Raw genomic sequence first — 25568 nt, 5'->3', positions numbered from 1 at the left:
AAGTATAATTTAGTGATTTCCTTTTCTAGAATTGAAAAAAAAGTGATTAGGCAGTAGGCACTACCTGTGTAGCCAAAACCTGATATATTGTACTAGTCTTATTCCTCTGTGCAGTGGACTTCCTTTGTTGTCCAAAGGCTATTAAAAACACATCAATGAGCCACACTGTTGCTCAGGATGACTTGTTCCTTGCTGCCTGTTAATAGAGGTGATATGGACATAAAAGACTCCAAAGAACAATAAAAAACATTCACTCTGTCGATGCAGTTGAATTGTGAACTGCTGTCATTTCCCCTTGGCCTCCCAAAGCCTCCGAAAGATGCTGCTTTGAAATCTGGAAGAGGTCCACATAAGTGATTTGGCACATTGGTCCTGCTTCCTTGATAATACCAGGGCAGTGACTGCTGTGCAGCGAAGAGTAGCCAAGTGTCCCTATACAAACATAGAGACAGAGCGGATGGGTTGTAGACAGTTGGCCAGAAATACTTGTGGCAGTGAGCACTCAGAATGACAATGATACTAATGCCCTCTGCAAACCACAAGTTCATGCTGAGGCAGCACTTTAACATCCACTGATGTGACAAGAGGAGAAAATATATCCTCAGAATAGGTGATTTCAGATATAATGTGACAGGCATCAGTTTTACCCCTTATCACCTTGATCAAATATGTATTTGTTATGCTCTGTTTGGTTGTTGTCATGTTTGTCATCTCAAACTTGTCTTAAAACCTGGGGCTGTTCATCTAAATAACAAAAGTAATACGCAAAATACTAAATATGAATAGAGCTTGAACACATTCATCGCATACATGTCCTGAAAAATAAATAAATGATTCAACACTTTTTAATTATAGCCTTAACTTCACATTATACTATGAAAAGACTCATGGTTAAAGCAGCCCAAACTAAAACCCTGAGAGTTACATATTCCCTCTCAATGTATCTCACGTCAGCATTTGAGCCTTCTTTATGCTTGCTGGTGTTAGTATTCAGAGTTAAAAGATAACATTTGTTTTACTCCTGCTGAGTTCAGCAGTATTGGACTTCAGTGGGATTGGAGTACCTTTCTTACGGATGGCTGCAGAAAAACCGAGGCTAGAATAGATTACAATTGAAATTCATTTTAACTTCAGATATATGGAACCAATGAGGATTGCCAAGAATATGCTTCTATTTCAAATGTCCTAGTGGAAAAAGGCGTTCTTGAATGTGTTTCAATGGAGAGTATCTCCAAATGGTGGCTGCTATTCAGTTACACATTACTGTAACTGAAAAGGGTGCAGTCAAATTAATGCTTCTAGAAAATAAAACATTAAATCATGTTTACCTTATGACACATTTTCTTAGTTTTGTATTCAAGGAGAATATTCATAATAGCTTGTCTTGTGACAAATGGCACTAAACTGTGTAAGTTAGAACTGGAAAGGAGTGATCACAGCAGGCTATTATATCTTTATATATCTATTGATCGCTGCATGGTGATTTATAGTGAGTGATGTAAAAATGCTGGGGGCATAACTATGCATCACTTTCTTTCTTTTTTATCAATATGTTTATTGATTTTCAGCTTACAAAAAATCACATACATAGGATGAAGACATAGAGCCAAAAGCAATACATATATACACAGGACAACTACTTCACTTTACATTAAAGAAAAATAACAACACTAAATTAAATTGGTACATACCACAAGGGCACTTTAATACATCGGCAACCATCCAGTTTTCCAGCATGTTTTGTGCATCACTTTTACTCTGGAGGAGCCAATACTTGGCAATAATTACATACAAGGAGGAAATAGACCTCCTTAAAGACACAAATTGGGTTTTTAACTACCATAGTCCTCCAAAAAACTAATTAATTTCATATGTAATAAGTTCCTAAGAACGTACTATATCTTTGAACAATGCATTGAATCAGGACTGCCGATTGAAGTTGTTCTGTTTTGTAGAGCAATAGTTTATCATATTGATTTCAAGCAGCCATTGGTTACCATTACGTTTACTGTTCTGTTAAATAGAAACCATTGGTGATTACAGTCATGTAATTAAATCATAATGTTTTGCACCTTCATTGAACTTTGTTTTTAAGAAATGTAAATGCTAAATAATTGATTATGTAAAAATAACTATGTATCACTTTTACTCTGGAGGAGCCAATACTTGGCAATAATTAGATACAAGGAGGATATAGACCTCCTTAAAGACACAAATTGGGTTTTAAACTACAATAGTCCTCAAAAAAACAAACCTCCAATGCTATAAGTTCCTAAGAACGTATTATATGTTTTACAATGCATTGAATCAGGACAACCGGTTGAAGTTGTTCTTTTTGTGAAGAACAGTATAATAAGAACAATACAATATACAGTTAATCAAAACCAGACATGCATTTAGAAACATTAACTTTAATAGAACATGTTTCTTTGCCCCTTTTGAGCTTCATGATAAGCCTCGGCTCTTGCTCAGTATGGGTGTGAGATTGCCCCTCCAGCCATGAATGCTCTATGTTAACCTTTGTGCTTCCTCTTGGCGTCCTGGCTGCATTGTTGAAAAGAGCAGGGTGTTCCGATGTGAAGCCTCCACTCCCTCCCCAGGATGGCAACCAGCCACTCCACTGGGCTCTGCACATAATGGCTCCTGGCCAGCTCTGTGATTGTCTGGAAATGTGAATTTGATGCACTAAACAGTTTGTGTCTGTCATGACTGATTAGCGTCCTTGTTGCGGTTGGTCAGAGGTGCCTAGTGCACAGATAACACTGGGATGCACAGATAACACTGGGATGCACAGATAACACTGGGATGCACAGGCGTGTTTTGTGGCAAGCATGTAAATATATTGGTGACCCTCAGGCTAAACAACACATCCAGCAGGACATGCATTACACGTTTCAAAGGAGGAAGGGTAAGGCATTTTATGTAGTGAGCACAAGATAGTAAGAGTTTTCATCACTAAACCAAAGACTATATATTTAAAACAATATAGTTCAAGTGATTCTTGGTTTTCTGTGGTAATAACAAAATAACCTTTCAACGGAGTCCATTAAACAGCTATTAGTCAAGAAGTAAGTCAGGATAAAGAGAGACCTATTTTCCTTTGCAGGCCTGCCTACATTAACTTTTATCAGATTGCTCGGTGATCTTCTTCTAACCGTCTCCTCCCACTCTGCTTCACCTCCAGCATAGAGGTTGTAGAATTCAACAAGCCAGTGGTCTTTGTTCCCTCTGTCTTGTAATCAATGCCTTCCTCCACTGTTAAGCACTGGAGTTATTGATGTCTCCACACTGGCTGCACTGGGCCGACTGCCAAGCTGTGTGAGACTCCTGTGCCAGGGTGACTTCACCTTGGCTGCTATTGGCTGAGCTCGAAGAATCACAGGCCCCCCCTGCGCATTTAGGTCTCAGGACTTCAATGGCAGATACAATGACAATTTGTCTGGTTCTGCAAAATAAAGCTAACCTAACAAAGAAACAAACTTTGTGTGCCCTCTAGTGTCATTTATCTCGCTAGTAAATTACTTTGTTTCCTTAGAATGATAGTACCCATGCAACAGTTTATCATATTGATTTCAAGCAGCCATTGGTTTCCATTAAGTTTACTATTATATATATATATATATATATATATATATATATATATATATATATATATAATAGAAAACGTGAAAACAGTCATGCAATCAACTGATAATGTTTTGCACATTCATTAAACTTGAAATGCTAAATAATGGATTATGTAAAAATAAAATTGTCAGTGTGGTTGGCAATCAATTCTGAAATAACACGTTTTTGAGCATCCTTGAGTGCATGGTGCACAACCTGGGAGAGTTTTTAAAAAGGTAACTGCTGGCAACAAAGCAAATGCACAAAACTGTTCACTAACAAATCTCTCATCTCAAAAAAAGTTTCTAGTTTGAATATGACTCTGTATTGCTGAATGAAAGCCAATGGCTGCCTGGAAAACCATTTGAAAACAATAATGAGTGCCTTGGAAAGCAGTGTTAAAGAAGTATTTGTGATTTGTAGTTTAATCTGACATCTTAATATTTTTTTGTCAAAGAAAATATAAATGTTTCCACAAATGTGGAATACACATTGCAATATTTACTGTGGCTTAGAAATTACTTCACTGCTGAAAATGTAGATCAGTTTGAATTGACTTGCCAGGTAAATGTGCCGCTTGATGAGGGTGCCAGGAAACACTGCAAGGAGATCATTTCACACCATCTTTGTGTTTTCATTCATCAAAATTAAACACAGTCCCAGTAGTTATTATCACACTCTGCTACCCAGAGCATTACCCAAGTAGGTTCGTTAGGTAATTCAAATAAACAGCACACTTCCAAATATCCTTGTACCTTGATGCTTAACAATAATACACAGGGTGAACACACGCACACACACACACACACACGCACACGCACACACACACTCACACACACACACACACACACACACACACACACACACAATTTAGCTAAAATATAATGAGGTCAAAGATGCTAAACGACACAACGCACTGATACTAATTCTGCTCTGGTTGTGTTGTGTGTGACTCTAGGGCTCCTCCAAAGTCCAGGGTCTCGGAGCTGGAGGTGATCTCCCAGCAGGTGGAGGAGGACAACCAGGCCCCTGTCCAGCTGGTCAGCTTCGCCTACAGAGACCTACCTTTGGCCGGCATGGACATTTCCCTGGCTGGATCCCAGCTCATCTCGAACCCGGACGAGGAGGACAACAGGGATGGGTACGTCCTGCAAATTCACCTTGACATCGTCCGTCACTTTCTTTTGTTGCGTGATAGTTTGATAAGTAAAACACCTAAAAAGTCAGTAAAACAATCCCTTGGAATGATTTATTTATTGGTGAGAAGTAGTGAGGGGTTTGGTTTGCCTGATACAGCTAGTTGAGTGGGGTCCTGTTGGAAAAAAGGCGTTACATCCAAGGAATGTAAAGCTTATCTATCTGTGCACTTTTATCTTTTAGAGCATATCAAAAATCTTTCATTTTGCTGATGCTTAAAACAAATTAGTACTATTATTATCAAGGAAATCTTTCTATAATTAATTTATATTATAAAAAACCCAAAATGTAATTACAAACATTTATCGATGTTCCTGATGTTTGCAATCATAGTTAACATACTGGAAATATGTGTTGGAGACTTTGCTTGTTGGGTGGAAGTACTACATCCATAATTAAGGCAGAATCACAATTACCACAATCTATAATCTACCCTGGCAGAGAAAAGCACGCCGTCACTCCCCCCCACTGCTCGTTATTGCACATGGTAATTACACCTGCCGTATTTTTGAATCACCCCTCATTTTATATTAGAGTGTGTGAGTCGAGGATATTTGGTGATGAATTTATTAGTGTCACCATGTTAAATGGACAATATTCCCACTGATGTGTTCATTTCAGCTTAATGACACAGCAATTTCTCACTACCAGACAGACTTCTGTTCATAATGTCGATTTCTGGGAGAAAACAAAGAGAGTTGTCAGCACCATAGCTTCCCTGAAATGTCAGAGCCCTGTAGCGGTGCTGTTTCTGTCCATCAGGCCTGCTTGTCCAGGGTTGTGTTGTTTTCTTATCGGCACGCTGCAGGCTCAGTACTCTCAGGACAGGACGCGCCCCTGCTACACCCCCCCTGTAGCAAGTGTCCATGGCTCTCCACTCGTGAAGCGTGACTCACAACCCTTTAGCAAACTGCGATGATGGTATCCATGCAGAGAAAGTTGAGAAACAGCATAGGCTTAATTAGAGCATCCTGCTTTTTACCATCCAAGCCCCGGTGTGTCAGCTGACCGTGTCCGGCTAGACTTTGCCTGGTCTGGCCTAGTCCATGGCTCTGTGGGACGGGGCAGGGACAGATGGGTCCTGTCCCAAACACCCACTCTCTCATCGTACCTCTTAGCTTTCTCTCTCTGTGTTGCTCACAAAGGGGAAAGAAAACACATATCAATGCCACAGCAGAGGGCAGGATCTGGCAGCCCAGCAAAATCATCATCACAGTGGGCACTCTCAAATAGCACCATATGACACCCTGGTCCCCTGGGATTTGGCATCTTGCAGTGGAAAAGTTATTCCCTGCCAAGATATTTCTCTGAGGGATTTGTCAAGTGAATGATGTTTCACATTAAAGGGAGGAGCCATTCATTCTGATCTCAGAGTCCAGGCAGTCTGAAAGACTTCAGCGGACTGGTGCAGACAGAGTGCAATCTGACATCAATGCGAGTCTCGTTCGATGAGCTTTTTAGATTGGAATTCCTGATTTTCAGGTCACAAGCATTCCAGGACATACCTGTCATCACAGTTTCATGCTCACATTTGTCTTTTGCAAGAGCTCGTAGCCACAGTTTCTGGCTGCGTCTGTGACTCATGTGTGAGGAATGGCAAAAAGGTGGGATGTGTTGTATGCGGCTATATTTAAAACTGAAAAAGACTATCCTAATGGCAAAGCATTAAACTGTCTGATTTGTTTTGCTCTGTTAACTCTTTTTTTCTTGTTCATTGGTATGTGTAGTCACAGTCTGCATACTGGAGGCTAATTTTAGCACTCTGTAAATGATTGTGTACAAGAATGTATTTCATTGTGTTGCAGTGGCTTTATGTTTATTTTGAGAATGAGCAGGACAGTTTGTTTTCTCAAGCTACTATGACTGAGATTCCTGTGTAGGGCCAGGCAATATGTGTACAATTTTCTTTTTAAATGTATTTTTAAAAATACCCCAAGATTGCGTCAGTGTTGTTGTAGGGTTGACTATTGGTATATAACAAAGTTGGCAAAGGCAAATAAGAAAACAGTCCGGTAAGGTCAGAAAATACATTACATAACTTTGCTGTAAGGCAGCATTAAAAACCAGGAAAAGCAAAACTTCCCGTATCGAAAATCAAAAAAAGGTTCCGTTTTAAGTCTCAAAATATCGATATATTTGTGATACTGTATATATAGCAGCCCTATTCCTGAGATGTTTTTATATTCTAATGATATCATTTTGTTGACGTGACTTTATCCTGTGGTAGAACATGAACAGGTAATTCTGATTTCAGTTTGATCATTACCATAACTTGCTGGTGAAGTGCATATCTCTTGTTAGTGCTTTAGTTTGGATCTGGACATGGTCAAAGGTATAGCTTCAAACCAAATACCAATGATTGGAAAAACAAGACTCTTATCTTTCATGTTGAGGCCGTGGATTTGTTTTGATTCTTACGGTTGTGAAAAAAACAGCAGAAGATGACATACCAGAGATGCGCATTTAGTGTTGCATGGCAGCTCCTCGTGGCTCTTTATCGGGAAACGTGGGCGGTTATGTAGGAGGTGGATGTTCTTGCGGACTACAAGGGGCACATGCAGTCCTTGCCGATTCTGTGCAGTGGTGAGCTGGATGGATATACTAATAGATGTTGGCAGCACCATCTTCTCTAGAACGTGCTATAAAGATGAGAGCGTTATGGTTTCACATCCACCTTTGGTCACTTAATTACCATCTCATTTGTATTATTTAAAGATGTTGCCCTAGGATCATGTTTCAGGAAACCACAGAATATGGGGTTTCTTTTAATAGACTTTACTCTGTCATTTTTCTATGTTTTGATTTAATCAAGCACCTAACCGAATTTCACTACTTTAATTATTTTCAAACCTGGTTTAAGTCATCATGACCTTGGACTAGTAGGGGCTCAGGCTCCTGGATAGCATCTCCCTGCGCGTGCTGCACTTGTCCTGGGTTATCGTCCCCAGATCAGCCTGCAGCCCTCAGCATCAGTACCATATGCCGCTGATCTCCAGGGGCCATGCAGAGAGGTCCGAGGCGCCGCAGCAATGACAGAGGGTTCATATGGGTCAACCTGTCACTCTGACTGGAGAGGAGGAGATAAAGAGAATGATGGCGGGAGGATGACTCTCCTACACACTTTAGCTGCAAAATTCAAGGAAGTATAATGTTATATCTGTCCATGTTGGACAGTGGGATTAACCCTGTGCCACGTCGCATGTTGACAGCCACAGTTCCTGATACAGTGTCCGGGGAAATGTCGGATAATATATAAGCTTAAGTGAGCTCAGTCCAGCTCAGAGAAAATACATTACTCAACAGTGTTCAGACTTCCGTAATGAACCAACATTCTGCAGTCACTGTAATGCATTAATAGAGCAGTATGTTAACAAGCATACTGTATAATCAAACATACAGGATCAGACTCAAGGTTGAATTAAAAAGAAATCATTGGAAAATCTATTCTATAAAATACAGCACTGACGGACCTTGACAAAGTTTACTGTGAATCTTGGCAGCAGCAATATTTCACGGGGCTTTGAAAGAACAGCCGTACGATACCTGTGCTGTGTTGATGGACCTTTGAAAAGAGAGCAGGATTTCTCTCCCCTCACTACCTCCCCCTCCTGACTCTATTTCAAACACACAGAGGAACAGTCCTCTCCATCAAATTGTCTCTCTTGCCTGGCACCATGTGCGACACAATAGATGACATTTGAGTGTGGGGTTTGAGGGTTTGTTAATATTCACAGACATGTAAAGTGTGAGATTGCTTTTTAGGCTGAGAGCGAGAGGGATCAAGTGTCCTGGTGAAAACCCATTTATCAGGGACAGCTTGTCTGCTGCTCTGCACATGAGCCCCATCCATCTCCATTTGCTTAGTATCCGTGGCCCATTTCTCTGGCAAAGACCAGCTCCGACTCCCCTCTGCTAGCTGGTACCGATAGTGTAGTATGCAAGGAGCGGTGAGACGATAGCTGATAGCACTTGGAAACCGCCTGGCTGCATTTTCATAAGAAGAAAATAAATTAGTTTACTTATACCCAGAGGGAATTCTTAAGCCTAAACTTGATTTATTGGCATCAAATCAATGAGGCATTTTCATTTGATTTGTTAATTTACCACAAAAGGGATAATTCCCCTTGGCCTGAGACTGTCAGAGATTAATAGCGATGAGATTTGGAAGTAAAATGTACAATTGATTACCTATGATAATTTCATTTCCTTTAATCAGCATATTTATTGCATAGCTGGTTTTGCTCTCTCAGGGCATCTTTGCTTCTTTGGCTGTGATAACACAACCAAATTGGGATCAATAAAGTACCATTTTATCTTATCTTACGACTCAGCAGTGGTTACACAGGAAACCATATACCCAGTTGTTATGCTGGCATTTGTCTTGAATTCCAAGCAATCTCGGCAGATACCCAACCTGTGATTTCACCGAAGCGCAGAAGAGAAGCTCTCAAGTTAAAGAAATTGCATATATCAGGGAAGACATAAAATGCCTATTCGCATACATGAATTCAAGGAGCAAGTGTGACACAGAGAGTTTGAACAGCCTGAATGAGTTGAAGTCCTTCATCCTCTGCTGTTCAGCAGCCTGCAGGCGCACAGTAGAGGTCCATTTTCCCCTGCCCAGGCCTGCTGAGTTCAGCAGATTGGTGTGAATTGGTTGAAGTTTATTCTGGAGGCACCACAGGGCTATATAGTTATCAGTACAGAGAGAGAGTAATTGAGAGGAGACAGAAACCCTGAGTCTAGTAGTATCATTTTAAAATGCTGCCGTGTATCTGACATTGCCCCTCACACCTTCAAAGGATACATTCGATTCAAATGTTTTTCTCCAGTTTCAACAGCCAGCATGAGATTAATGAGATGTCTGCCACTTGGAGAAAGAGCATTATAATAATAATCAAAAAATTATTTTAAAACATTTTTTTAGGCTATCTTTGAAAAACGTACCTATGGCGTGTCCTGACCTGCAGGTATAGGGACCTTTCTACATGGTCTTGTTATACACATTTTTATTTATTTATTAAAGAATCTTTGAAGAACTTTGCCACTTAAAAGTAATCATATTTTTTTTCTTACGATAACAAAGAGAGAAAACAAAGAACATACAATTTAAAAATGTTATACATATAAATGGGAGGGGTAGCCTAAAAAGCCAGACCAATGTTAGGAAACAAGAGCACTGATCAATAAAGCAAATAGGTTTTATATGACACATAAACAGCCACAAAAACGACAGGATTATTGTTGTCGTTCATCCTTCCTTGGTTGGGAATTACTGAACTAAATGACTAAAGTGACACATTAATAAAACATAATAAATACGTTGTATAAAACAAATGTACATAACATGGAAGCTATTGAAAGAAATGTAGACTTTAGACAGATTAAAGAAGTCCTGGATTTTCCTAACATTTAATATTTAGGGTTCTAATCCCGTGAAAAGAGGCGTGTCTTACTCTTCAAGTATAATATTAGACTTCTGTATTGATCTGATGTCAAGAGGTCACATGAAAGGTCAAGAAAGCTATTGAAAAAAATCTGGTTTTAAAAAATGAATCAAAAATAAACCCCACTAAAGTCCTTAACAAAAGTCTCATTTTCAGGTGTGCTTGATTAAATAAATGCACAGTAATCTGAGCCTTGGCAATATAGAGATTATATTTCTAAATCATAGCACAATAAATAATCTTGGACGCCAATGTAATGGTGTCAGGGCTGCCACACTCTGTACAATAATGTGCTGGAGTTTTTCACCAAGCAAAGTCGCTCTGTTGTAGATGTGCAATCAAAACATCAATCAAGAGTACTAATCAATTATTTAGAGGCCTTGCACAGCAGTATAAATTGTTCACAGCGACACTATTTCAGGCTTTCCTTAGCAAACACTGAGAGAGGTTGGTTTTTGCAGCTGTTAGTTGTGCGCCTGTGTGTGTGTGTCAATCAATACCTCGGACGAGTTGATAGAGTCTAGCAGTCTCATTACTTCATTTGCAGCCCTTCTCTATCACTCCATCTCTTTACCCACAAACACACAAACGGGGCACCACCCCTTTGATTTGATTTCCATTTAACTTGTACCTTAATGAGTTTACATTGTATATCATCCCGTCTCAATTACAGGAGACAGTGTAATGTTACTTAGATGATGCTGGAGCCAGAGCCCGGTCCTGTCTGTGTGAATGGGCCCCGACACCAGACCAGACACCTTCCTCTTTGTTCGCCCCCCCCCGCCTGACGTCTCTGTCAGCTGCTGTCTGAGCATCCTGATGAAGGGTCGCTCCGTCGTGTACTGCATGCCATCACTTCCATCTAAGGCCACTATTGATCGGTCTCATGATCTAATCCCATCGCTCTGTGCTGCTGTCGGGCGCACTTCGATCTTCCCGTCAGAACTGCAGCCCAGGCCTGTTAATGTCTTTATGAACCGTCCGCAGCACATGCACCCCCTGCATCTCTAATTTCCGCCATAAAATCACTATATGTGTGAGATGTTTGCATGCACATACAGTATTTGTGCATGTCCAGCCCTTAAAGGGGAGCTATCATGCAAAATGCGCTATGTGATGTCTTTTATACATAAATATGTGTCCCCGGTGCGTCGGGGAACTCATGCAGCGTCAGAAAATAAAACCCTCTCTTTTCCTCCGTACCCAAATCTTTTAAAAACAGGTGTACAACGAGCGGATACAGATTTCCATCCGCTGTGACGTCGGCGGACCTACAGAAAGTTGCTATCAGAAACAATGCCTGACGTGTTTTGGACGTAATCTCATCTTTGTTTACATTAGCAAGCCTCGCTAACACTCAGAGCTAACCTGTACTGAAGAGCACATGTGTTTTAAAAAACAAGAAATAAAAAAAGAACTCACCTTGAGATAAACCTGCAATAGAAAAAGCATTTGAGCTCCATACTATTTCAGAAATAATCCTTGACGTGGTTTAAATAGGATGGCGTTTTATCACAACCAAATTTAACTTTATCTCCGGTAGAATTCTGATCAGGCATTAGCTCCGCCTCCTCTTCTTTATTTTTCTTCAAGCTAAGGACCCAATATCCGCATTTCTCTATCAGGGCTTCAAAAGAGGGGTTTGAGCAGTACGAGGCATGGCTATATGGGTGATCTGTTTGGTATTTTGAAAAAAAAACTTCACAGACATGTTTTGTATAGGTATGGCCCTACAATACATTTTTAAAATATAGCATGATAGGTCCACTTTAAGGTATTGCCAAATCAACCAGCACCTGCCGTGACCCTGGGAGTGAGTGAGGCGATTTCCTCCCCTCCTTACTCCTCCACTGAAACAGCCTCACTTTCTCATAAATACTTCAGGTCCTCAGCGTTCAAGGTTTAAAGTAATTTTCGTAAAATTAAATTTCTGAGCTTCGAGTAATCCATCACTGCCATTTACTCTGCTTCCAGACAGGGTTTTTCTTTACAGGTTTATTAAATTAATACCTTTTCTGCCAGGCTTATGGGAGAGGTCTGAATGAATTATGATTCCACACAGTATGAGCTAAATCGTGCTTTTTGAGTCCTGAAGGTATTGAGGTGTCTCTTGTAGTGTGTGCTGCTCATACAGGCTTTTAACTAATGGTCTACAAATGTCCGGCGACTCTGTGTAAGGTGTATCATTAGGTAAATGTTCCTTTTTCTTGGCTCTCCTCCACTGGCAGATGGGGTTTGACATTGTTCCTTGGGAACGAATTGGTGCTGGTGAAAGTCTCCATGGTATCTGCTAATGATAGCTTTACCCTCCACCAACTCTGTGTCACACCAGGTGTTGAACTCCTAGTCTGTTGGCATTGGCAGATACTGAGGGGTGCTGCAGAGGGGTGGGGGCACCACTGAGCCCCCCGAGAGCACTGACACAACGTGGCCGAGCTCCAGCCTCTCTGCTGACCTAGGTGAAGGGTGGAAAAGATGTTCAGCTGCACGTACAAAACGACAGAGCTTACTATAATCCCCTATCTCTATTCACCTCAAAGGATAACTTTTGTATAAGTGTGGCCATGAATCTTATTCTCCAGACTTATTGCTCTGATCTGGGAAAATGCTGACGTTGCTATTATGCAGTCCAACAGGCTCAGAAAGAAGAGACCATCAGACAAGTTATAAAAGAATCACCTCTTTTGGGAGGGTTACGTCCCCACTAAGGTCTAGGGGACCTGGAGACAATAACACACAACAACCAATAAAAATGAGGGAGTCCGCGTAAAGGTTGACAAAAGGTTTATTCCTTGTAAACCTAGAACTGAACAGAAATACTCTGTGTGAGGAGGAGGAGGCAAAGGAGACTGTGCCAAACAAAATAAATAAGCATAACAAAACCAGGCCTATCTCTACATCTATCCTTTGAAACCAAAACTCAAACAAAAACCCTCACTAACTAAACTACTCAGAACTGGACAAAACAGAATACAGGGGTGGCAACAATCCGCTAACCTAGTGTGTCTAAACAGTAGTTACCTATGTGATGAGAAATGTACAGGGTACCCCAGACGTACCTAACTCCTCCACCTCTCAACACACACACATTCACAAAGGTCAGAACAAACAAAGTAGAACGATCTTCTAAACTGCAGTCGAATTCAGGCTCCTCCATCAGCAACAGGCCCAGAGTGAGAGAGAGGGAGAAGACTTCCTGGGTGCCTCCTTTATGGTCGGCCCTGGCTGCTGATAGGCCAGCTGAGGGTGAGAGGATCCAATCAGCCATCAGACTCAGGTGCACAGGCAGGTACTGATCAGCTGCTGATTAGCTGTGGGGATGACAGGGAGAAGAGAGAAAAACAGGAGGGAAGGAGAAACACACAAGTTCAGCCTGCCTGGCACGTAACAGGAGTTAAAAGTGGAAGTAAGCATACCTGAAATGTCAATGACAACCCCTCATTGTACAAGTACAGTTTTTGAAAGTTGCACCAAAGAGTTTTTGTGAGTATTAATTTTACCATTCAATTAATCATAGAGTACAAAACAAACCATATATTGAGCTTCTCCAATATAAATACTTTTCATTGTCTCTTAGTAAAGTCAACATATTACTGTTTTGGACATACATTTTTTGGTTGTAGTTCAGGAAATTGTTCGTCAAAATTAGACACAAGTTAAAGTAAACCAAAATGATCTTTTAACTCAATCTGTTTCTTCTTCTGTTCTTTCTTTTCCATTCTTCCTTGTCCAACTTCCCCTCCTTCCTCCCTGGCTCTCTCTCCAGTTCACTTTTGGATGATGCCCAATGCCTTTAAACTGCCTGCACCACGTTTCCTCTCTCAGTCCTTCTTCCTGAGGAGAGTAGAATAAATTGCATCCTCTTTTGTCCTCTGACAGATATTGCCCGTAGCATTCCTCCTATGGGCGACAGGTGACAACAGATAGCTGCTTTTTTCAAAGAAATCTACTCCCTTTCTCAGAATTGCCTCAAAGAGATGACACACCTGGCCCACACACACACCTTTCTTTTACTGTGTCTCAGAGTACACCTGAGTAGCGTGTGGGTGTAAAGTAAAGCTGTGAGAGGAAGGGAAAGCCCAGTGTGCTAGTGGAGATTGACATTATTTATTGACTTTAAATCCCCCGGAGTCAGTCGGAGGTGGAACTTGAACTGGATAGAAGGGATGGATTTGAGGCCTTGGCAGTCACATTTTCAGGGAACAATGTACCTGGAAAAAGGAAAAAAGCCCACACATGACATCTGGGAAACTTCAAACTAATGGACAATATAAAAACGGGAAGTATGTTGTATAAAGCAGAGACTGCTGAATCAGTTGTAGGAATGGCAGTGTCTCGGATCAGGAAATATATGTGTTTTATTATAACAAACCCAATGTCATGCCTCCACTGTGATGCTCTCTCAACAACCAGTCAGCCAGGTGTGACTGCACCCAGATCAAATCAAGTTTAATTTATATAGCACATTTATAAATGAATTTTGGTCGAGCCAAAGTGCTGTACATATAATAAAAATAGCCTACAGTAGAGACACTTTACAGCAAATACAACAGCACAGATTGTTCAGAATATCAGTATGAGAAAAACGACACCCTCTTTCCTTAGACCCTCACATCGTACAAGGAAAAACTTCCAGAGAAAACCCACAGTTTAAGGGGAAAAAAATGGGAGAAACCTCAGGGAGAGCAACAGAGGAGGGATCCCTCTCCCAGGACTGACAGACGTGCAATAGATGCCGTGTGTAAATCGAAGAGATAATACATTTTACAGCATATAGACCGAATGTTAGGAAATGCATGTGTCTGTAATAAGAAGATGAATCCACGAGGATGTCAGCTACAATCCTGTGGAAGCCATCAGGGAAGCAGCATGACGAGACCCAAGGCAGGACCGCAGAGACAGGTTCAGCCACGACCCGAAGTCCACGACTTAATGCAGAACTCAGGATAGAGGATCAGCCTCGACTCCGGATCCCGGCGTAGATATAGATACAAAACAAGAAAAAAGATTTGGCTGGGTTAATCGGAACAAGAGAATACACAGACACAGACAGAGAGGGAAAAGGTCATTGGATAAAAGTTATTCTTGATAACCCTCTAGAAAGATCTCATGAACTTCCCCACTCAAGACCCGAGCAGTTATATTAGATATAGGATAAGAAACAGAGATAGGGAGCACAACAACCTATCTCTTCGTCAGATGCACTCCCCCGCTTATCTAAGCGACTCTGTACCCCGTTACCCTTTACAAGGCTATAGACCAGCAGAGGGAAAATGGGGGGTGGGTAAGGGTAAGGGTTTTTAAGAATAAACCGCAGGGTCTAAAGGGAAAAAATATGAAATATAAGGTACTATATTTTAAGTAATCTACTATTCCTATATTTGAATAATGTATAAACTATTTAAAAAATACTTTATGAAATCCTATGTTATGTTATAAATATTAAAAATAAAGAACTAAATGAATAAATAAATAACTAAATGAATAAATAGATAATTAAACAAAAGCCAGAGAGAAAAAGTGAGTTTTAAGTATTGATTTAAAACCCCCAGGGTCTGGGCCGACCTCACATGGAGGGGCAAAGTATTCCAGAGCCTAGAGCCGAAAGCTCGATGCCCTCGGGTTTTAAGCCTGGTCTTAGGCACTATCAACAGCAGCTGATCAGCCGACCTTAAGGCTCTGCCTGGGGTGTAGCGATGGAGGAGTTCGGCTATATAAGCAGGAGCCAGCCCATTTAGGGCTTTAAAAACAAATAAAAGGAGTTTAAAATCTATTCTGAACCGAACTGGAAGCCAGTGCAATGAAGCCAGAATTGGGGTGATATGGTCACGCTTTTTATGGCCAGTGAGAAGACGTGCAGCTGCATTCTGAACTAGCTGGAGGCGTCTAATTGAGGCCTGGTCCATACCCACATACAGAGCATTGCAGTAATCCAGTCTCGAGGTAACAAAGGCGTTAATAACCCTTTCTAGGTCTTTAAAAGATAAAAACGACTTGGTCTTAGCCAATAGTCGTATTTTGAAAAAGCAGGTCTTGACTACAGTACTAACCTGCTTATCAAATGTAAAGGCGCTGTTGAAGGTCACTCCAAGGTTCATAACAGAGGGGAGGATATTTTTATTGAGAGAGCCCAGAATATCAACCGGGGAGACTGTTGGTTGGGGTCCAAAAAAGATGACCTCGGTCTTGCTCTCATTAAGGGTGAGGAAGTTTTGGCTCAGCCAGGATTTAATCTCTGTTAAGCAGTTCATCAACTGCTGTAGTGAGTTGGCATTTTGATTGAGAGGCAGATAAATCTGTATATCATCAGCGTAACAATGGAAGGGGATATTATGTTTTGTGAGAATTGAACCTAGGGGCAGTATGTACAATAGAAAAAGGATGGGGCCCAGAATCGAGCCTTGGGGAACCCCACAGGTAAGAGGGGCTTTGGCAGAGGAGAAGACACCTAACTGCACTGAGAAGCTACGGTCCGTCAAATAAGACCTGAACCATGCAAGGGCAGAGCCTGTAATGCCTGCGGACTGGTGATTCATGAAGCTCCATTGTCATGCCAGGAGAGCCACAACATCCAGACAGCCAGCTAGCTAGTCAGTCATCCAGAGCTTTAACAAAAGTAGAACTACCATACCAGGTTGTTAGAAAAACAATCACACAGATGGGCATTCAGCCAGTCAGCTAGTTTTCACCCAGAGACCTGTCCTGTCACACAGGGAAGCAGCAGGGAGAGGAATTAACAGAGAGACTCTAATCTCTCTCGAACATACTGTAAGGTTTAATGCGTGTCATAAGTCTCAACGTAGATAGAAATAGAGACCATAAAACACACTGAGTTAGGTATCACCACCTAGATACTCAGTCAGGAAGGAGTGCTACAAATAGATGATTTAATGCCTGAATTTGGATTCAAACAGACGTCATGTAATCCGTTTCCAAAAATAGGTATAAACAAACTGATGGCTGTTATAGTAAGAAGAGTTCACTGATAGTAAACTAAAGAAGGTATTAAGGAGGTTGCAGAAAGGCAACATTGAATCGCTTTATCCAGAGACGAGAAGAGAAATGACACTATGAATTTATGAACAGAAATACTTTATACTTTTAAATTATCTCAGTGCCAGCAGAACATGTATGTATGCTTCACATTAGAGTGTGAATACATTTGAATGAACATCTATGGTCTGAATGTGTAGGCAGAATAGTGCCCTCTGCTGATAAATCTTTAGAAAAACGGTGACTGAACAAAGTCTAGATTTAATACATCTCACCATTTGCGTATCTCAATGTTTCTAGTGTTTCGTTGATTTGACCTAGCTTGCTGCCTGTCAGATCTGTACATCCGCAATGAGTTTCAATGTAACACAGCAACAAGTCCCATTTATCTCTGCACCCATAGCTCTTCTAACGGCCTTCTCCCCCCCTCTGTCAGGTCCAACTGGCTGAAGCCCTGCTGCGGGCGGAGGGCCGCGCTGTGGCAGGTCTGTCTGCTGTCGGCAGGCTTCAACTGTTTCCTGGTGGCCTGCGTAATCTTGGTGGTGGTGCTGCTGACCCTGGAGCTGCTCATTGACACCAAGCTGCTGCAGTGTGAGTGAAACAAGCCAATGAGTGATGTCACCTGAGGTTATTCACACAAATGGGGATGTAGATATACCAGGGATTTCATTCGTTACACTCATTGTTTATGGTCCTGGGCCACAGTAGCATTCTTCAAGAGGGAGAAAAGTGGACAACTCAGCACAATTGTTTGCTAATTGCTATGCAAAGGCAATGGGTCGATACATGGGTTCGAGATATATGACAAAGGAGAACATAATTAGCAAAAACACTAAGCTGCAGGTAGACCATTTATTCTGCATCTCATGAGGATGAACTGCAGTTTGGATGGAAGGATATCTATAAATTGAGGTGCTCATTAAGCTTAAAGCAAATACAAATATTTTCTCAGTAGGAAAAACATATCTTGTTGAAATAGATATGTGAAGGTAAAGGTGTTTCTTAAGGATTGGCATTAACATGCACCTTATATAACACAGGTAACACCTTTTACTAATGAAAACAAGAAGCACTGCAAGAAGCAAGTCACCTGCTTTTTCTGGCAAGAGTTATTTTGTTATAGCCAATCAAAACATAACAATGTTAGATTAAATATGCTTAAATGATGGCAACACAGAACATCAACACTAAAGCAAGACCAAAAATTAGCCAGACTAATGTATAAGTCAACAATGTAAATTAGCTTTTTGCACATATATCAGTGTTTGTGACCCAATATACATGATGTTCTTTTCTTTTAAACTCCTCCTTACTGTACTATACATTTACCTTTTGGGCGCTCTGGTCTGCCTAAATTAAAGCAAATTGACTGTATTGATCATTAGACTAGTGATTTGAATTTGGCTATAAACATTTGCCAGAATGTATGACATAATTGTACTAAGATATTACTTTTAAAGAAGGACAAAAGGTGTTTCATTTTATTTTTAAATCACCATATTTACAAAACGTTATACTAGACACTATACTATAATGATGTTTGGTTGTTCAGGATTGTTTTGGATGTAAACAATACACATATATGATTGTGTGTGCTGATATGTGTTCTGTATAACGAGTCAGTGATTTATCCTGGGTCCTGGGGCTCTGATCAATCATGGTCTGGGGAATATAATCCTCCAATTAGTATTCCACAGTTAACACAAAATGTCAAGTGGTCGAAATACCACTGTGACCCATATCACCCCAGGTTCACCTTCATATACATCATGTGGCATGGTGGAGACGTCCTCATTTATCATAATGGTAAGGTCAGGGGTCATACCTGTTTGATGAGAGGGGGCTGAGTGAAGAACATATGTGGTGGAAATGCCGCTCCAGCAGTATCCAAACAAGTCCTTACTGTTCCCACAGGACTGACTGACTGACTACACAGGGCAGACAAAGGAAAAGTAAGACAAATGCGTGACGGGAGATTAGTGGACAAAGAAATCAGACTATACAGAGTTGGCTGGCGGATGAATGTGGGGAGGACTTGAGGAAGATAAACGGACAGATAGACAGATCACTGAACACGGCAAACAAAGACAGATGGGAGGAGAAGTCGCGCGTGAAGAGAAAGGCCTCAGCTGACAGCCGAGCGCTGTTACAGGCTGTCCACAATTAGCCTGATGAATAAACGGGAAGATACAGACACATGCGTGTATATGTTGAATTCATATTTATGATGCTGCTTAATGCCTTTGCCTGCGCTTTTATGTATCTGTGTGCTGAAATGTGCTCATTTTTACCACTTTGCAACACCCTCTTAACGTTTCGCAGCAGGTAACCGCTCGCACGCATTTCTTAAACAGAAACAGGAAACGTTTTTTAAAAATATGTTCTTCTGTTTTCTCCCTACAGTTAATAATGCATTCCAGTTTGCCAGCATCATCCACTGGATCAGTCTGGCCATTCTCTCCGTGTTCTTCACCGAGGTGAGTCTCCATCTTTCCTCTGCTCAACACAAAAACAGTCTCACTTACAGCTGATGCAGCGACCTGTCCATTAATGCTAAATTGTGCAGTATGTGGGGCCAGTGAAGTACACCGACAGATCCTCATTATAATACTAACAACAGCATGAAACGCCCCGTGTCCTGTGTCACAGCTTGATCAGATTCTGATTGGTAGAGGTGACCTCGGGAATGGATACATTAAAAGTGTACTGCGAAATCACTCAACAAAGATCTACTTCAGTATTGTGAAATAAAACTTGTTTATCTGGTGTTGTTAAAGCCGGCACAGTTGCTCCCCCTCAGGTTAGTCCATTGATCAGCCGCACAAACACTTTAAAATGCAGATGGAGCTTTTCGGTGCTCCTAGTTTTAAATAATTGTAAGGCCTCAGGTGTCTATTGATTTCCATTTTCTTTACAGCGAGCCACATTCATCTTAGTTTCCTACACTTGACCACCCCACTGCTAACTTGTGTGTAGCTGAAGTTTTACTTATCAATAAAACAGCAACCCCCCGACAATGATGCATAGAAAGAGTACAAACAGCAGGCCGGCTGGTTTCTGCTCCACTGCAAACCTGAAATAAGGACGAAGGCTCAGAGAGGCAGAAGAGGCACATCGACAAAGGGAGAGTTATTCACCCTCTGCAGCCCCTGCTGCGTCCACAGAATAAGCTAAATGCAATGTCTTTAATTGTTTGGATGAACCCCTATCACACTGCCTGTGATGAATAAGATGTCATTGATGAATTACCGTGGAGGGATGAGAGAAATCTTAATCACAACTGCAAATGCCATTAACTAGGAGTGTCAGGTTTATTATGCTGAATTACTACCCAGCATGCTCTGCCTCAGCCAGTCTCCCCGTGTGTGTAACCTGTCTCTGCCTCCATCTGTGTGTTTCAGACAGTGTTCAGGATCGTGGTGCTGGGGATATGGGATTACATAGAGAACAAAGTAGAGGTAAGCTCCCATGGATGCCATTAGTCCTGTTACTCTGGACCCCTTTCACTGCAGTGTCATTTCCTCAATGTCATACCACTGAGGTGTGTGTGTGTGTGTGTGTGTGTGTGTGTGTGTGTGTGTGTGTGTGTGTGTGTGTGTGTGTGTGTGTGTGTGTGTGTGTGTGTGTGTGTTGTGTGTGTGTGTGTGTGTGTGTGTGTGGTGTGTGTGTGGTGTGTGTGTGTGTGTGTGTGTGTGTGTGTGTGTGTGTGTGTGTGTGTGTGTGTGTGTGTGTGTGTGTGTGTGTGTGTGTGTGTGTGTGTGTGTGTGTGTGTGTGTGTGTGTGGTGTGTGTGTGTGTGTGTGTGTGTGTGTGTGTGTGTGTGTGTGTGTGTGTGTGTGTGTGTGTGTGTGTGTGTGTGTGTGTGTGTGTGTGTGTGTGGTGTGTGTGTGTGTGTGTGTGTGTGTGTGTGTGTGTGTGTGTGTGTGTGTGTGTGTGTGTGTGTGTTCTCCGGTGTTTGATGGAGCTGTCATCGTCCCTCTCTCTGGCCCCCATGGTGGCCTCCACAGTGGCCAACGGCCCCAGCAGCCCCTGGGATGCTATTGGTCTGATCATCACACTGCGCATCTGGAGGGTGAAGAGGATCATTGATGGTGAGGCTGAGAGGGGGGGGGGTGTCCTCTGCATCCTGTCCTTAACTGTCAGGTCACACAGATAGATACTGCAGTGTGCTCTCTGCGGTATCGGATACATTCAATCTGGAGGTTCTCGTCTCAATGTTTGTTTTGTGGCTTTATTTTTCACCTGGTATGACATAATTTGTTGTTTTGGAGCTCAAGCTTCAAATGACTTTATCCTAAAGGTGCACACAGAGTATTTATTAGGAAGAATTATTTGTCTTTGTATCAGTGTTGCTCCCCCTTGTGGTTTTTTTGATATAGTGCAGTGCGTGTTGATAAACACACACAATACAACACTTACAATGAATGCCTAAAAGCTTAGCATAGAATAAGCACCGGTTCTAAAACAACCTCAAAACATCTGAATTGAATTGATGCTTTACTATGTTAAAGCATTTGTTATTTTATCCACCTACGTTTTGGTAGAGTGTGCAAAAATGTGACAAGATCTGCTTTGAGAGGAAGAAATAATAAACTGTTTATCTGTAATTAAGATGATCAACTGACACAAGATGACACTTTTATCAGTAGTAAACTATTATATGTCCTATTTATTTTTAGCCTATGTGCTGCAAGTGAAGGTGGAGATGGAGCTGGAGATCCAGCAGTATGAGAAGGCAAAGGCGGTGAGGGACGAACAGCTTGACCGTCTAACCCAGATCTGCCAGGAACAGGCAGTATGTGCTCCTATCTCTCTCAAGTATATTTACTGCTTTCCGTCTATAATATATAGCTGCTTTTCACCAGCAGAGGGCAGCAGATCGCTATGCAAGAAATAAATTGTACTCAAAAAGCCATAAAAAGATGCTCTTCAAATTGTATCCCATATTATCACCAGATAATACTTTTACAGAAGTCTGATGGATATCAGATAGCCAGCACTGTGCATTATCTCAATGTATTGACTACTTCACAATGTAATAATGATGATCCTAATATTGTTTGCAAGGCATTTGCAGGTTTAACTTTATAAGAGTGCTCTTTATTCTCAGTTGTCAGCCCAGAGGAAGAGAATAGTGTCTGTATGCCTGTAAGTTAAACTGCAAAATGTTAGAGGTTAGAAATAAGAGGTTGGCATAAACTTGTTGTACCGTATACGTGAAGGTTAACTGCGGTGCAAGTAAAGCAACCTCATAACAAACAACAAGCTTTGACATAAACATGTGAAATTAGTAGAATATACAGTACGTTGTAAGTGTTAAACCGACTATGAAGAGTTTCCTCCAGTTCTGCCATTTGTCTCTCTGTCTCTTCAGTTTGAAATCCGGCAGCTGAGGGCCCACCTGGCGCAGCAGGACCTGGATCTGGTGGCAGAGCGTGAAGCGGCCATGCAGATCCACCACATGTGGGGTAAACAGAGCAGCAGTTTCCAGGAGATGGACGGCCTGGCCCCTGGGGCCTCCGAGCATCACGGGCCAGCTAAAGCTAGAGAGCCCGGGGGGGCTGCAGGTAACCGTCTGGAACACCTGACTTCATTGTTACAGGCTTTCAAAAACCTCTGTGCACAAGAGTTGGGGGGGCTTTCAATGCAAGAGAGGCTTGAAACAGTTGGGTCATGTTGGGAGTGAGGCTGTCCCAATTTTAGATATTCACTGCTCAATTATCACAGCTTAAATAATTCCCATTATCGATATGTTGCGCTGTCTATAAAAAATTAGAAGAAGCAAATAATACAATAATTCAATTTTTGTTTTTATTGTGCGCTGTGTGTCTTTTTTGGAACATAACTTTGAGTTATGTGGCAGGGGACAGCTGAAAAATGTGACAGCTGAAAGAAATAGAATTAACAAGACGTTATTACATTTTTATGAATTTCATCAATACCGAATTTAAATGCAAGACCCCATGTTTGAAGGTTGCAGATTTAAATGCATGGTCTATGTTGAAAAATAAAAAACTCGAAAATCCTCCCTCATCCTGAGCAGCAAAACTCTTTCCGACATAACACAATACTAAAGATATATTAAAGGATTGTAACGTATGCTAGTCTAGTAACATATGTCTAAAAGCACAGCATATCCTTGCTGCTTCTTTAACCATTAAACAAATCCTCTTAAGCTGCATGCTGGAGCGTAGTGTGTTTATTAATTGGTGCCCTCTTTTCAAAAACATTTGTCTACGAATCGAAATTTCCGCTCCCGCACCGCAATTAACTATAAAGCTTTCATAAAGTCATAAGTTACATGACTTAGTCAACAAATCGCTGTCAGGGCTCGGAACACTGAGGTTTTCCTTTATCAAAGCTAAATCATCGTGGGACCTGCCTTACATCTGAGCCTCTCCTCATATAGGCCTACTCATATGGTATTGATCATCTGGAGATGGTCCCTGTCCCACTAAAGGCTGAATAATGAGTGCTCCCTCTTGGGACAGTCATAACATTAATATGTGAAACCAATACATAAATGAATATATGGCAACAGTCCTGCGGATCCTTGGACAGCACTTTATCTAAACACTTGGTCTGATTTAGTATCTGTGGACCTCATCCACAACAAATGCATTTCATTAACACTTAAACAATTTGTTGATTATTATTAATAGGTCATGTCTTTTATTTTAATTATTGAACATTTATTTTTTGGTTTAACAAGCAAAAATGCCCATTATTTTCTTCTTTATATAATTATAAAATGAATACCTTTAAAAACAGTATATTGTATAATAAACTAATAAACCATTTATTAAATAATTAGAGAAAGTAAAGTTATGTTGCTGCTTTTCATTTTTTCAAGATAACTAAGTTGGAAGGGTTATAACTATTTCAAACTGTGAATAAACCTACAATGAACTTCTAAATTCACACTTTCATTATATCTGTGAAGGATTAAGTGGCTACTTTTATTCTTTTCAGATCACCATGGTCAAGATGACATGAACAACTACATCAGCCAGTACTACAGTGAGCAAAGCAGCGGTGAGCAGAAACGAGATCCTGCTTAATGTTGTTGTTCCATCCTATGTAACAGTATTTCACTGCCCTCTGCATTATGTGCTCTTTCTGCAGACATGGGGATCCCAGACCCAGCGCGTGTCATCACGACAGCAGCCATAGATGTGCACCTGCCGAACAACCACAGCCAGCTCCCCTCCTCTCTGGTGAGCGTGGACGCGGTGCCGTCCAGCCGCCTGCAGCGCACCGGCAGCTCTGTGAGCGAAGCCTCCACCACCACGGTGTCCCGCAGCAGCTTCAGCGCCCGGCAGCACAGCGTCAGCAGCCACACGCTGGGCTCCACCACGGACTGCAGCTCCACGGTGAGGGAGGCCTCCACCTCCACGGATTACAGCGACCAGCGCTGCTACCCGCCACCCTACAGCAGCCCTCTGGCCCTGGGCCCTCAGCCGCGAGGGACCCCCAGCGCTGTGATGCAGGAGCTGCTCTCCTCTCTGACCGAGAACTCCTGCCTCGCCCAGAAAGGCCTGGACCCTGTCAACCTTAAACCGCCCAGCCCCACAGGCTCCACCAAAACCAGCCCCGAGCTGGAGCACAGGCTCAACATCTACAACAAGAGGAACCAGGAGAGCCGGGTGGGGCTGCACTCCAAGCCCCTCATCCACCTGCAGGGCAACGAGCATCTTCTGGAGGAGAAGTACAGGATGATGGAGAAGGTAGACACTCCGGTCCACCGCCTGTCAGAGACATAGAACTACGCCTGACGTGTGCAGCTTCACAGGACTCGATTTTAAAACGCTCAGCTTAACTCCGGTGTTGTTGGGAGTCACTGGCATATAAACAGTTTGTCAATCATCCTCTTTGTACTGTTGGGACTGAGAGGATGAGCCTGCCAGAACAGCACAAAAACATGAAACACTGGAGGACGCGAGTCGTTATCAGGCACCACTTATCAGGAATTGACACTCACAGAAACACGTTTTGAGTTTTATGAAATATTTTACCAAAAGAAACCAGCAGCAGGGCTCAAGCCCGACATTTTCCGACAACTGGTCCATGCAGAAAAAAGAAATCTGGCTTTTGATGTGGTTTGATTTGCAGGAAGTGAAACCAGTGAGGAGCTTTAGTTTCTCAGATACACTTTGCAGGAATTGAAGGTGTTGAACACATGGGTTCATGTATTGGAGAGCCACGGACTGTGAAACACTTCCTGTAAGCTAGGAGGCATGGATGTATGTGCAAGTGTATCAGCTGTTTTGATAGTCAGTCTAGTGTCTCCAAACTCACAAAGAACAGCCCTCTTTCATGGGACTGA

At 41.8% G+C, this 25568-nt stretch overlaps 1 protein-coding gene across 1 annotated transcript in view; it reads left to right on the top strand.

The window, feature by feature from the left end:
* tmem266 (transmembrane protein 266) overlaps positions 1-25307 on the top strand; it is a 28782-nt gene extending 3475 nt beyond the window's left edge. Inside the window, 10 exon segments of the mRNA XM_034233624.1 lie at positions 4565-4747; positions 17680-17834; positions 19647-19720; positions 20645-20700; positions 21193-21217; positions 21219-21333; positions 21922-22037; positions 22617-22809; positions 24215-24277; positions 24368-25307. Of these exon segments, the coding sequence (XP_034089515.1) occupies positions 4565-4747; positions 17680-17834; positions 19647-19720; positions 20645-20700; positions 21193-21217; positions 21219-21333; positions 21922-22037; positions 22617-22809; positions 24215-24277; positions 24368-25005 (1618 nt within the window). The 3' untranslated portion in view covers positions 25006-25307.
* Positions 25308-25568: the final 261 nt, after the last annotated feature.

Source organism: Gymnodraco acuticeps, unplaced genomic scaffold (assembly GCF_902827175.1).
Source record: "Gymnodraco acuticeps unplaced genomic scaffold, fGymAcu1.1, whole genome shotgun sequence".
Taxonomy (NCBI): domain Eukaryota; kingdom Metazoa; phylum Chordata; class Actinopteri; order Perciformes; family Bathydraconidae; genus Gymnodraco; species Gymnodraco acuticeps.
Note: the sequence above shows the minus strand (reverse complement) of the source record. Positions and strands in the feature narration are given on the sequence as shown.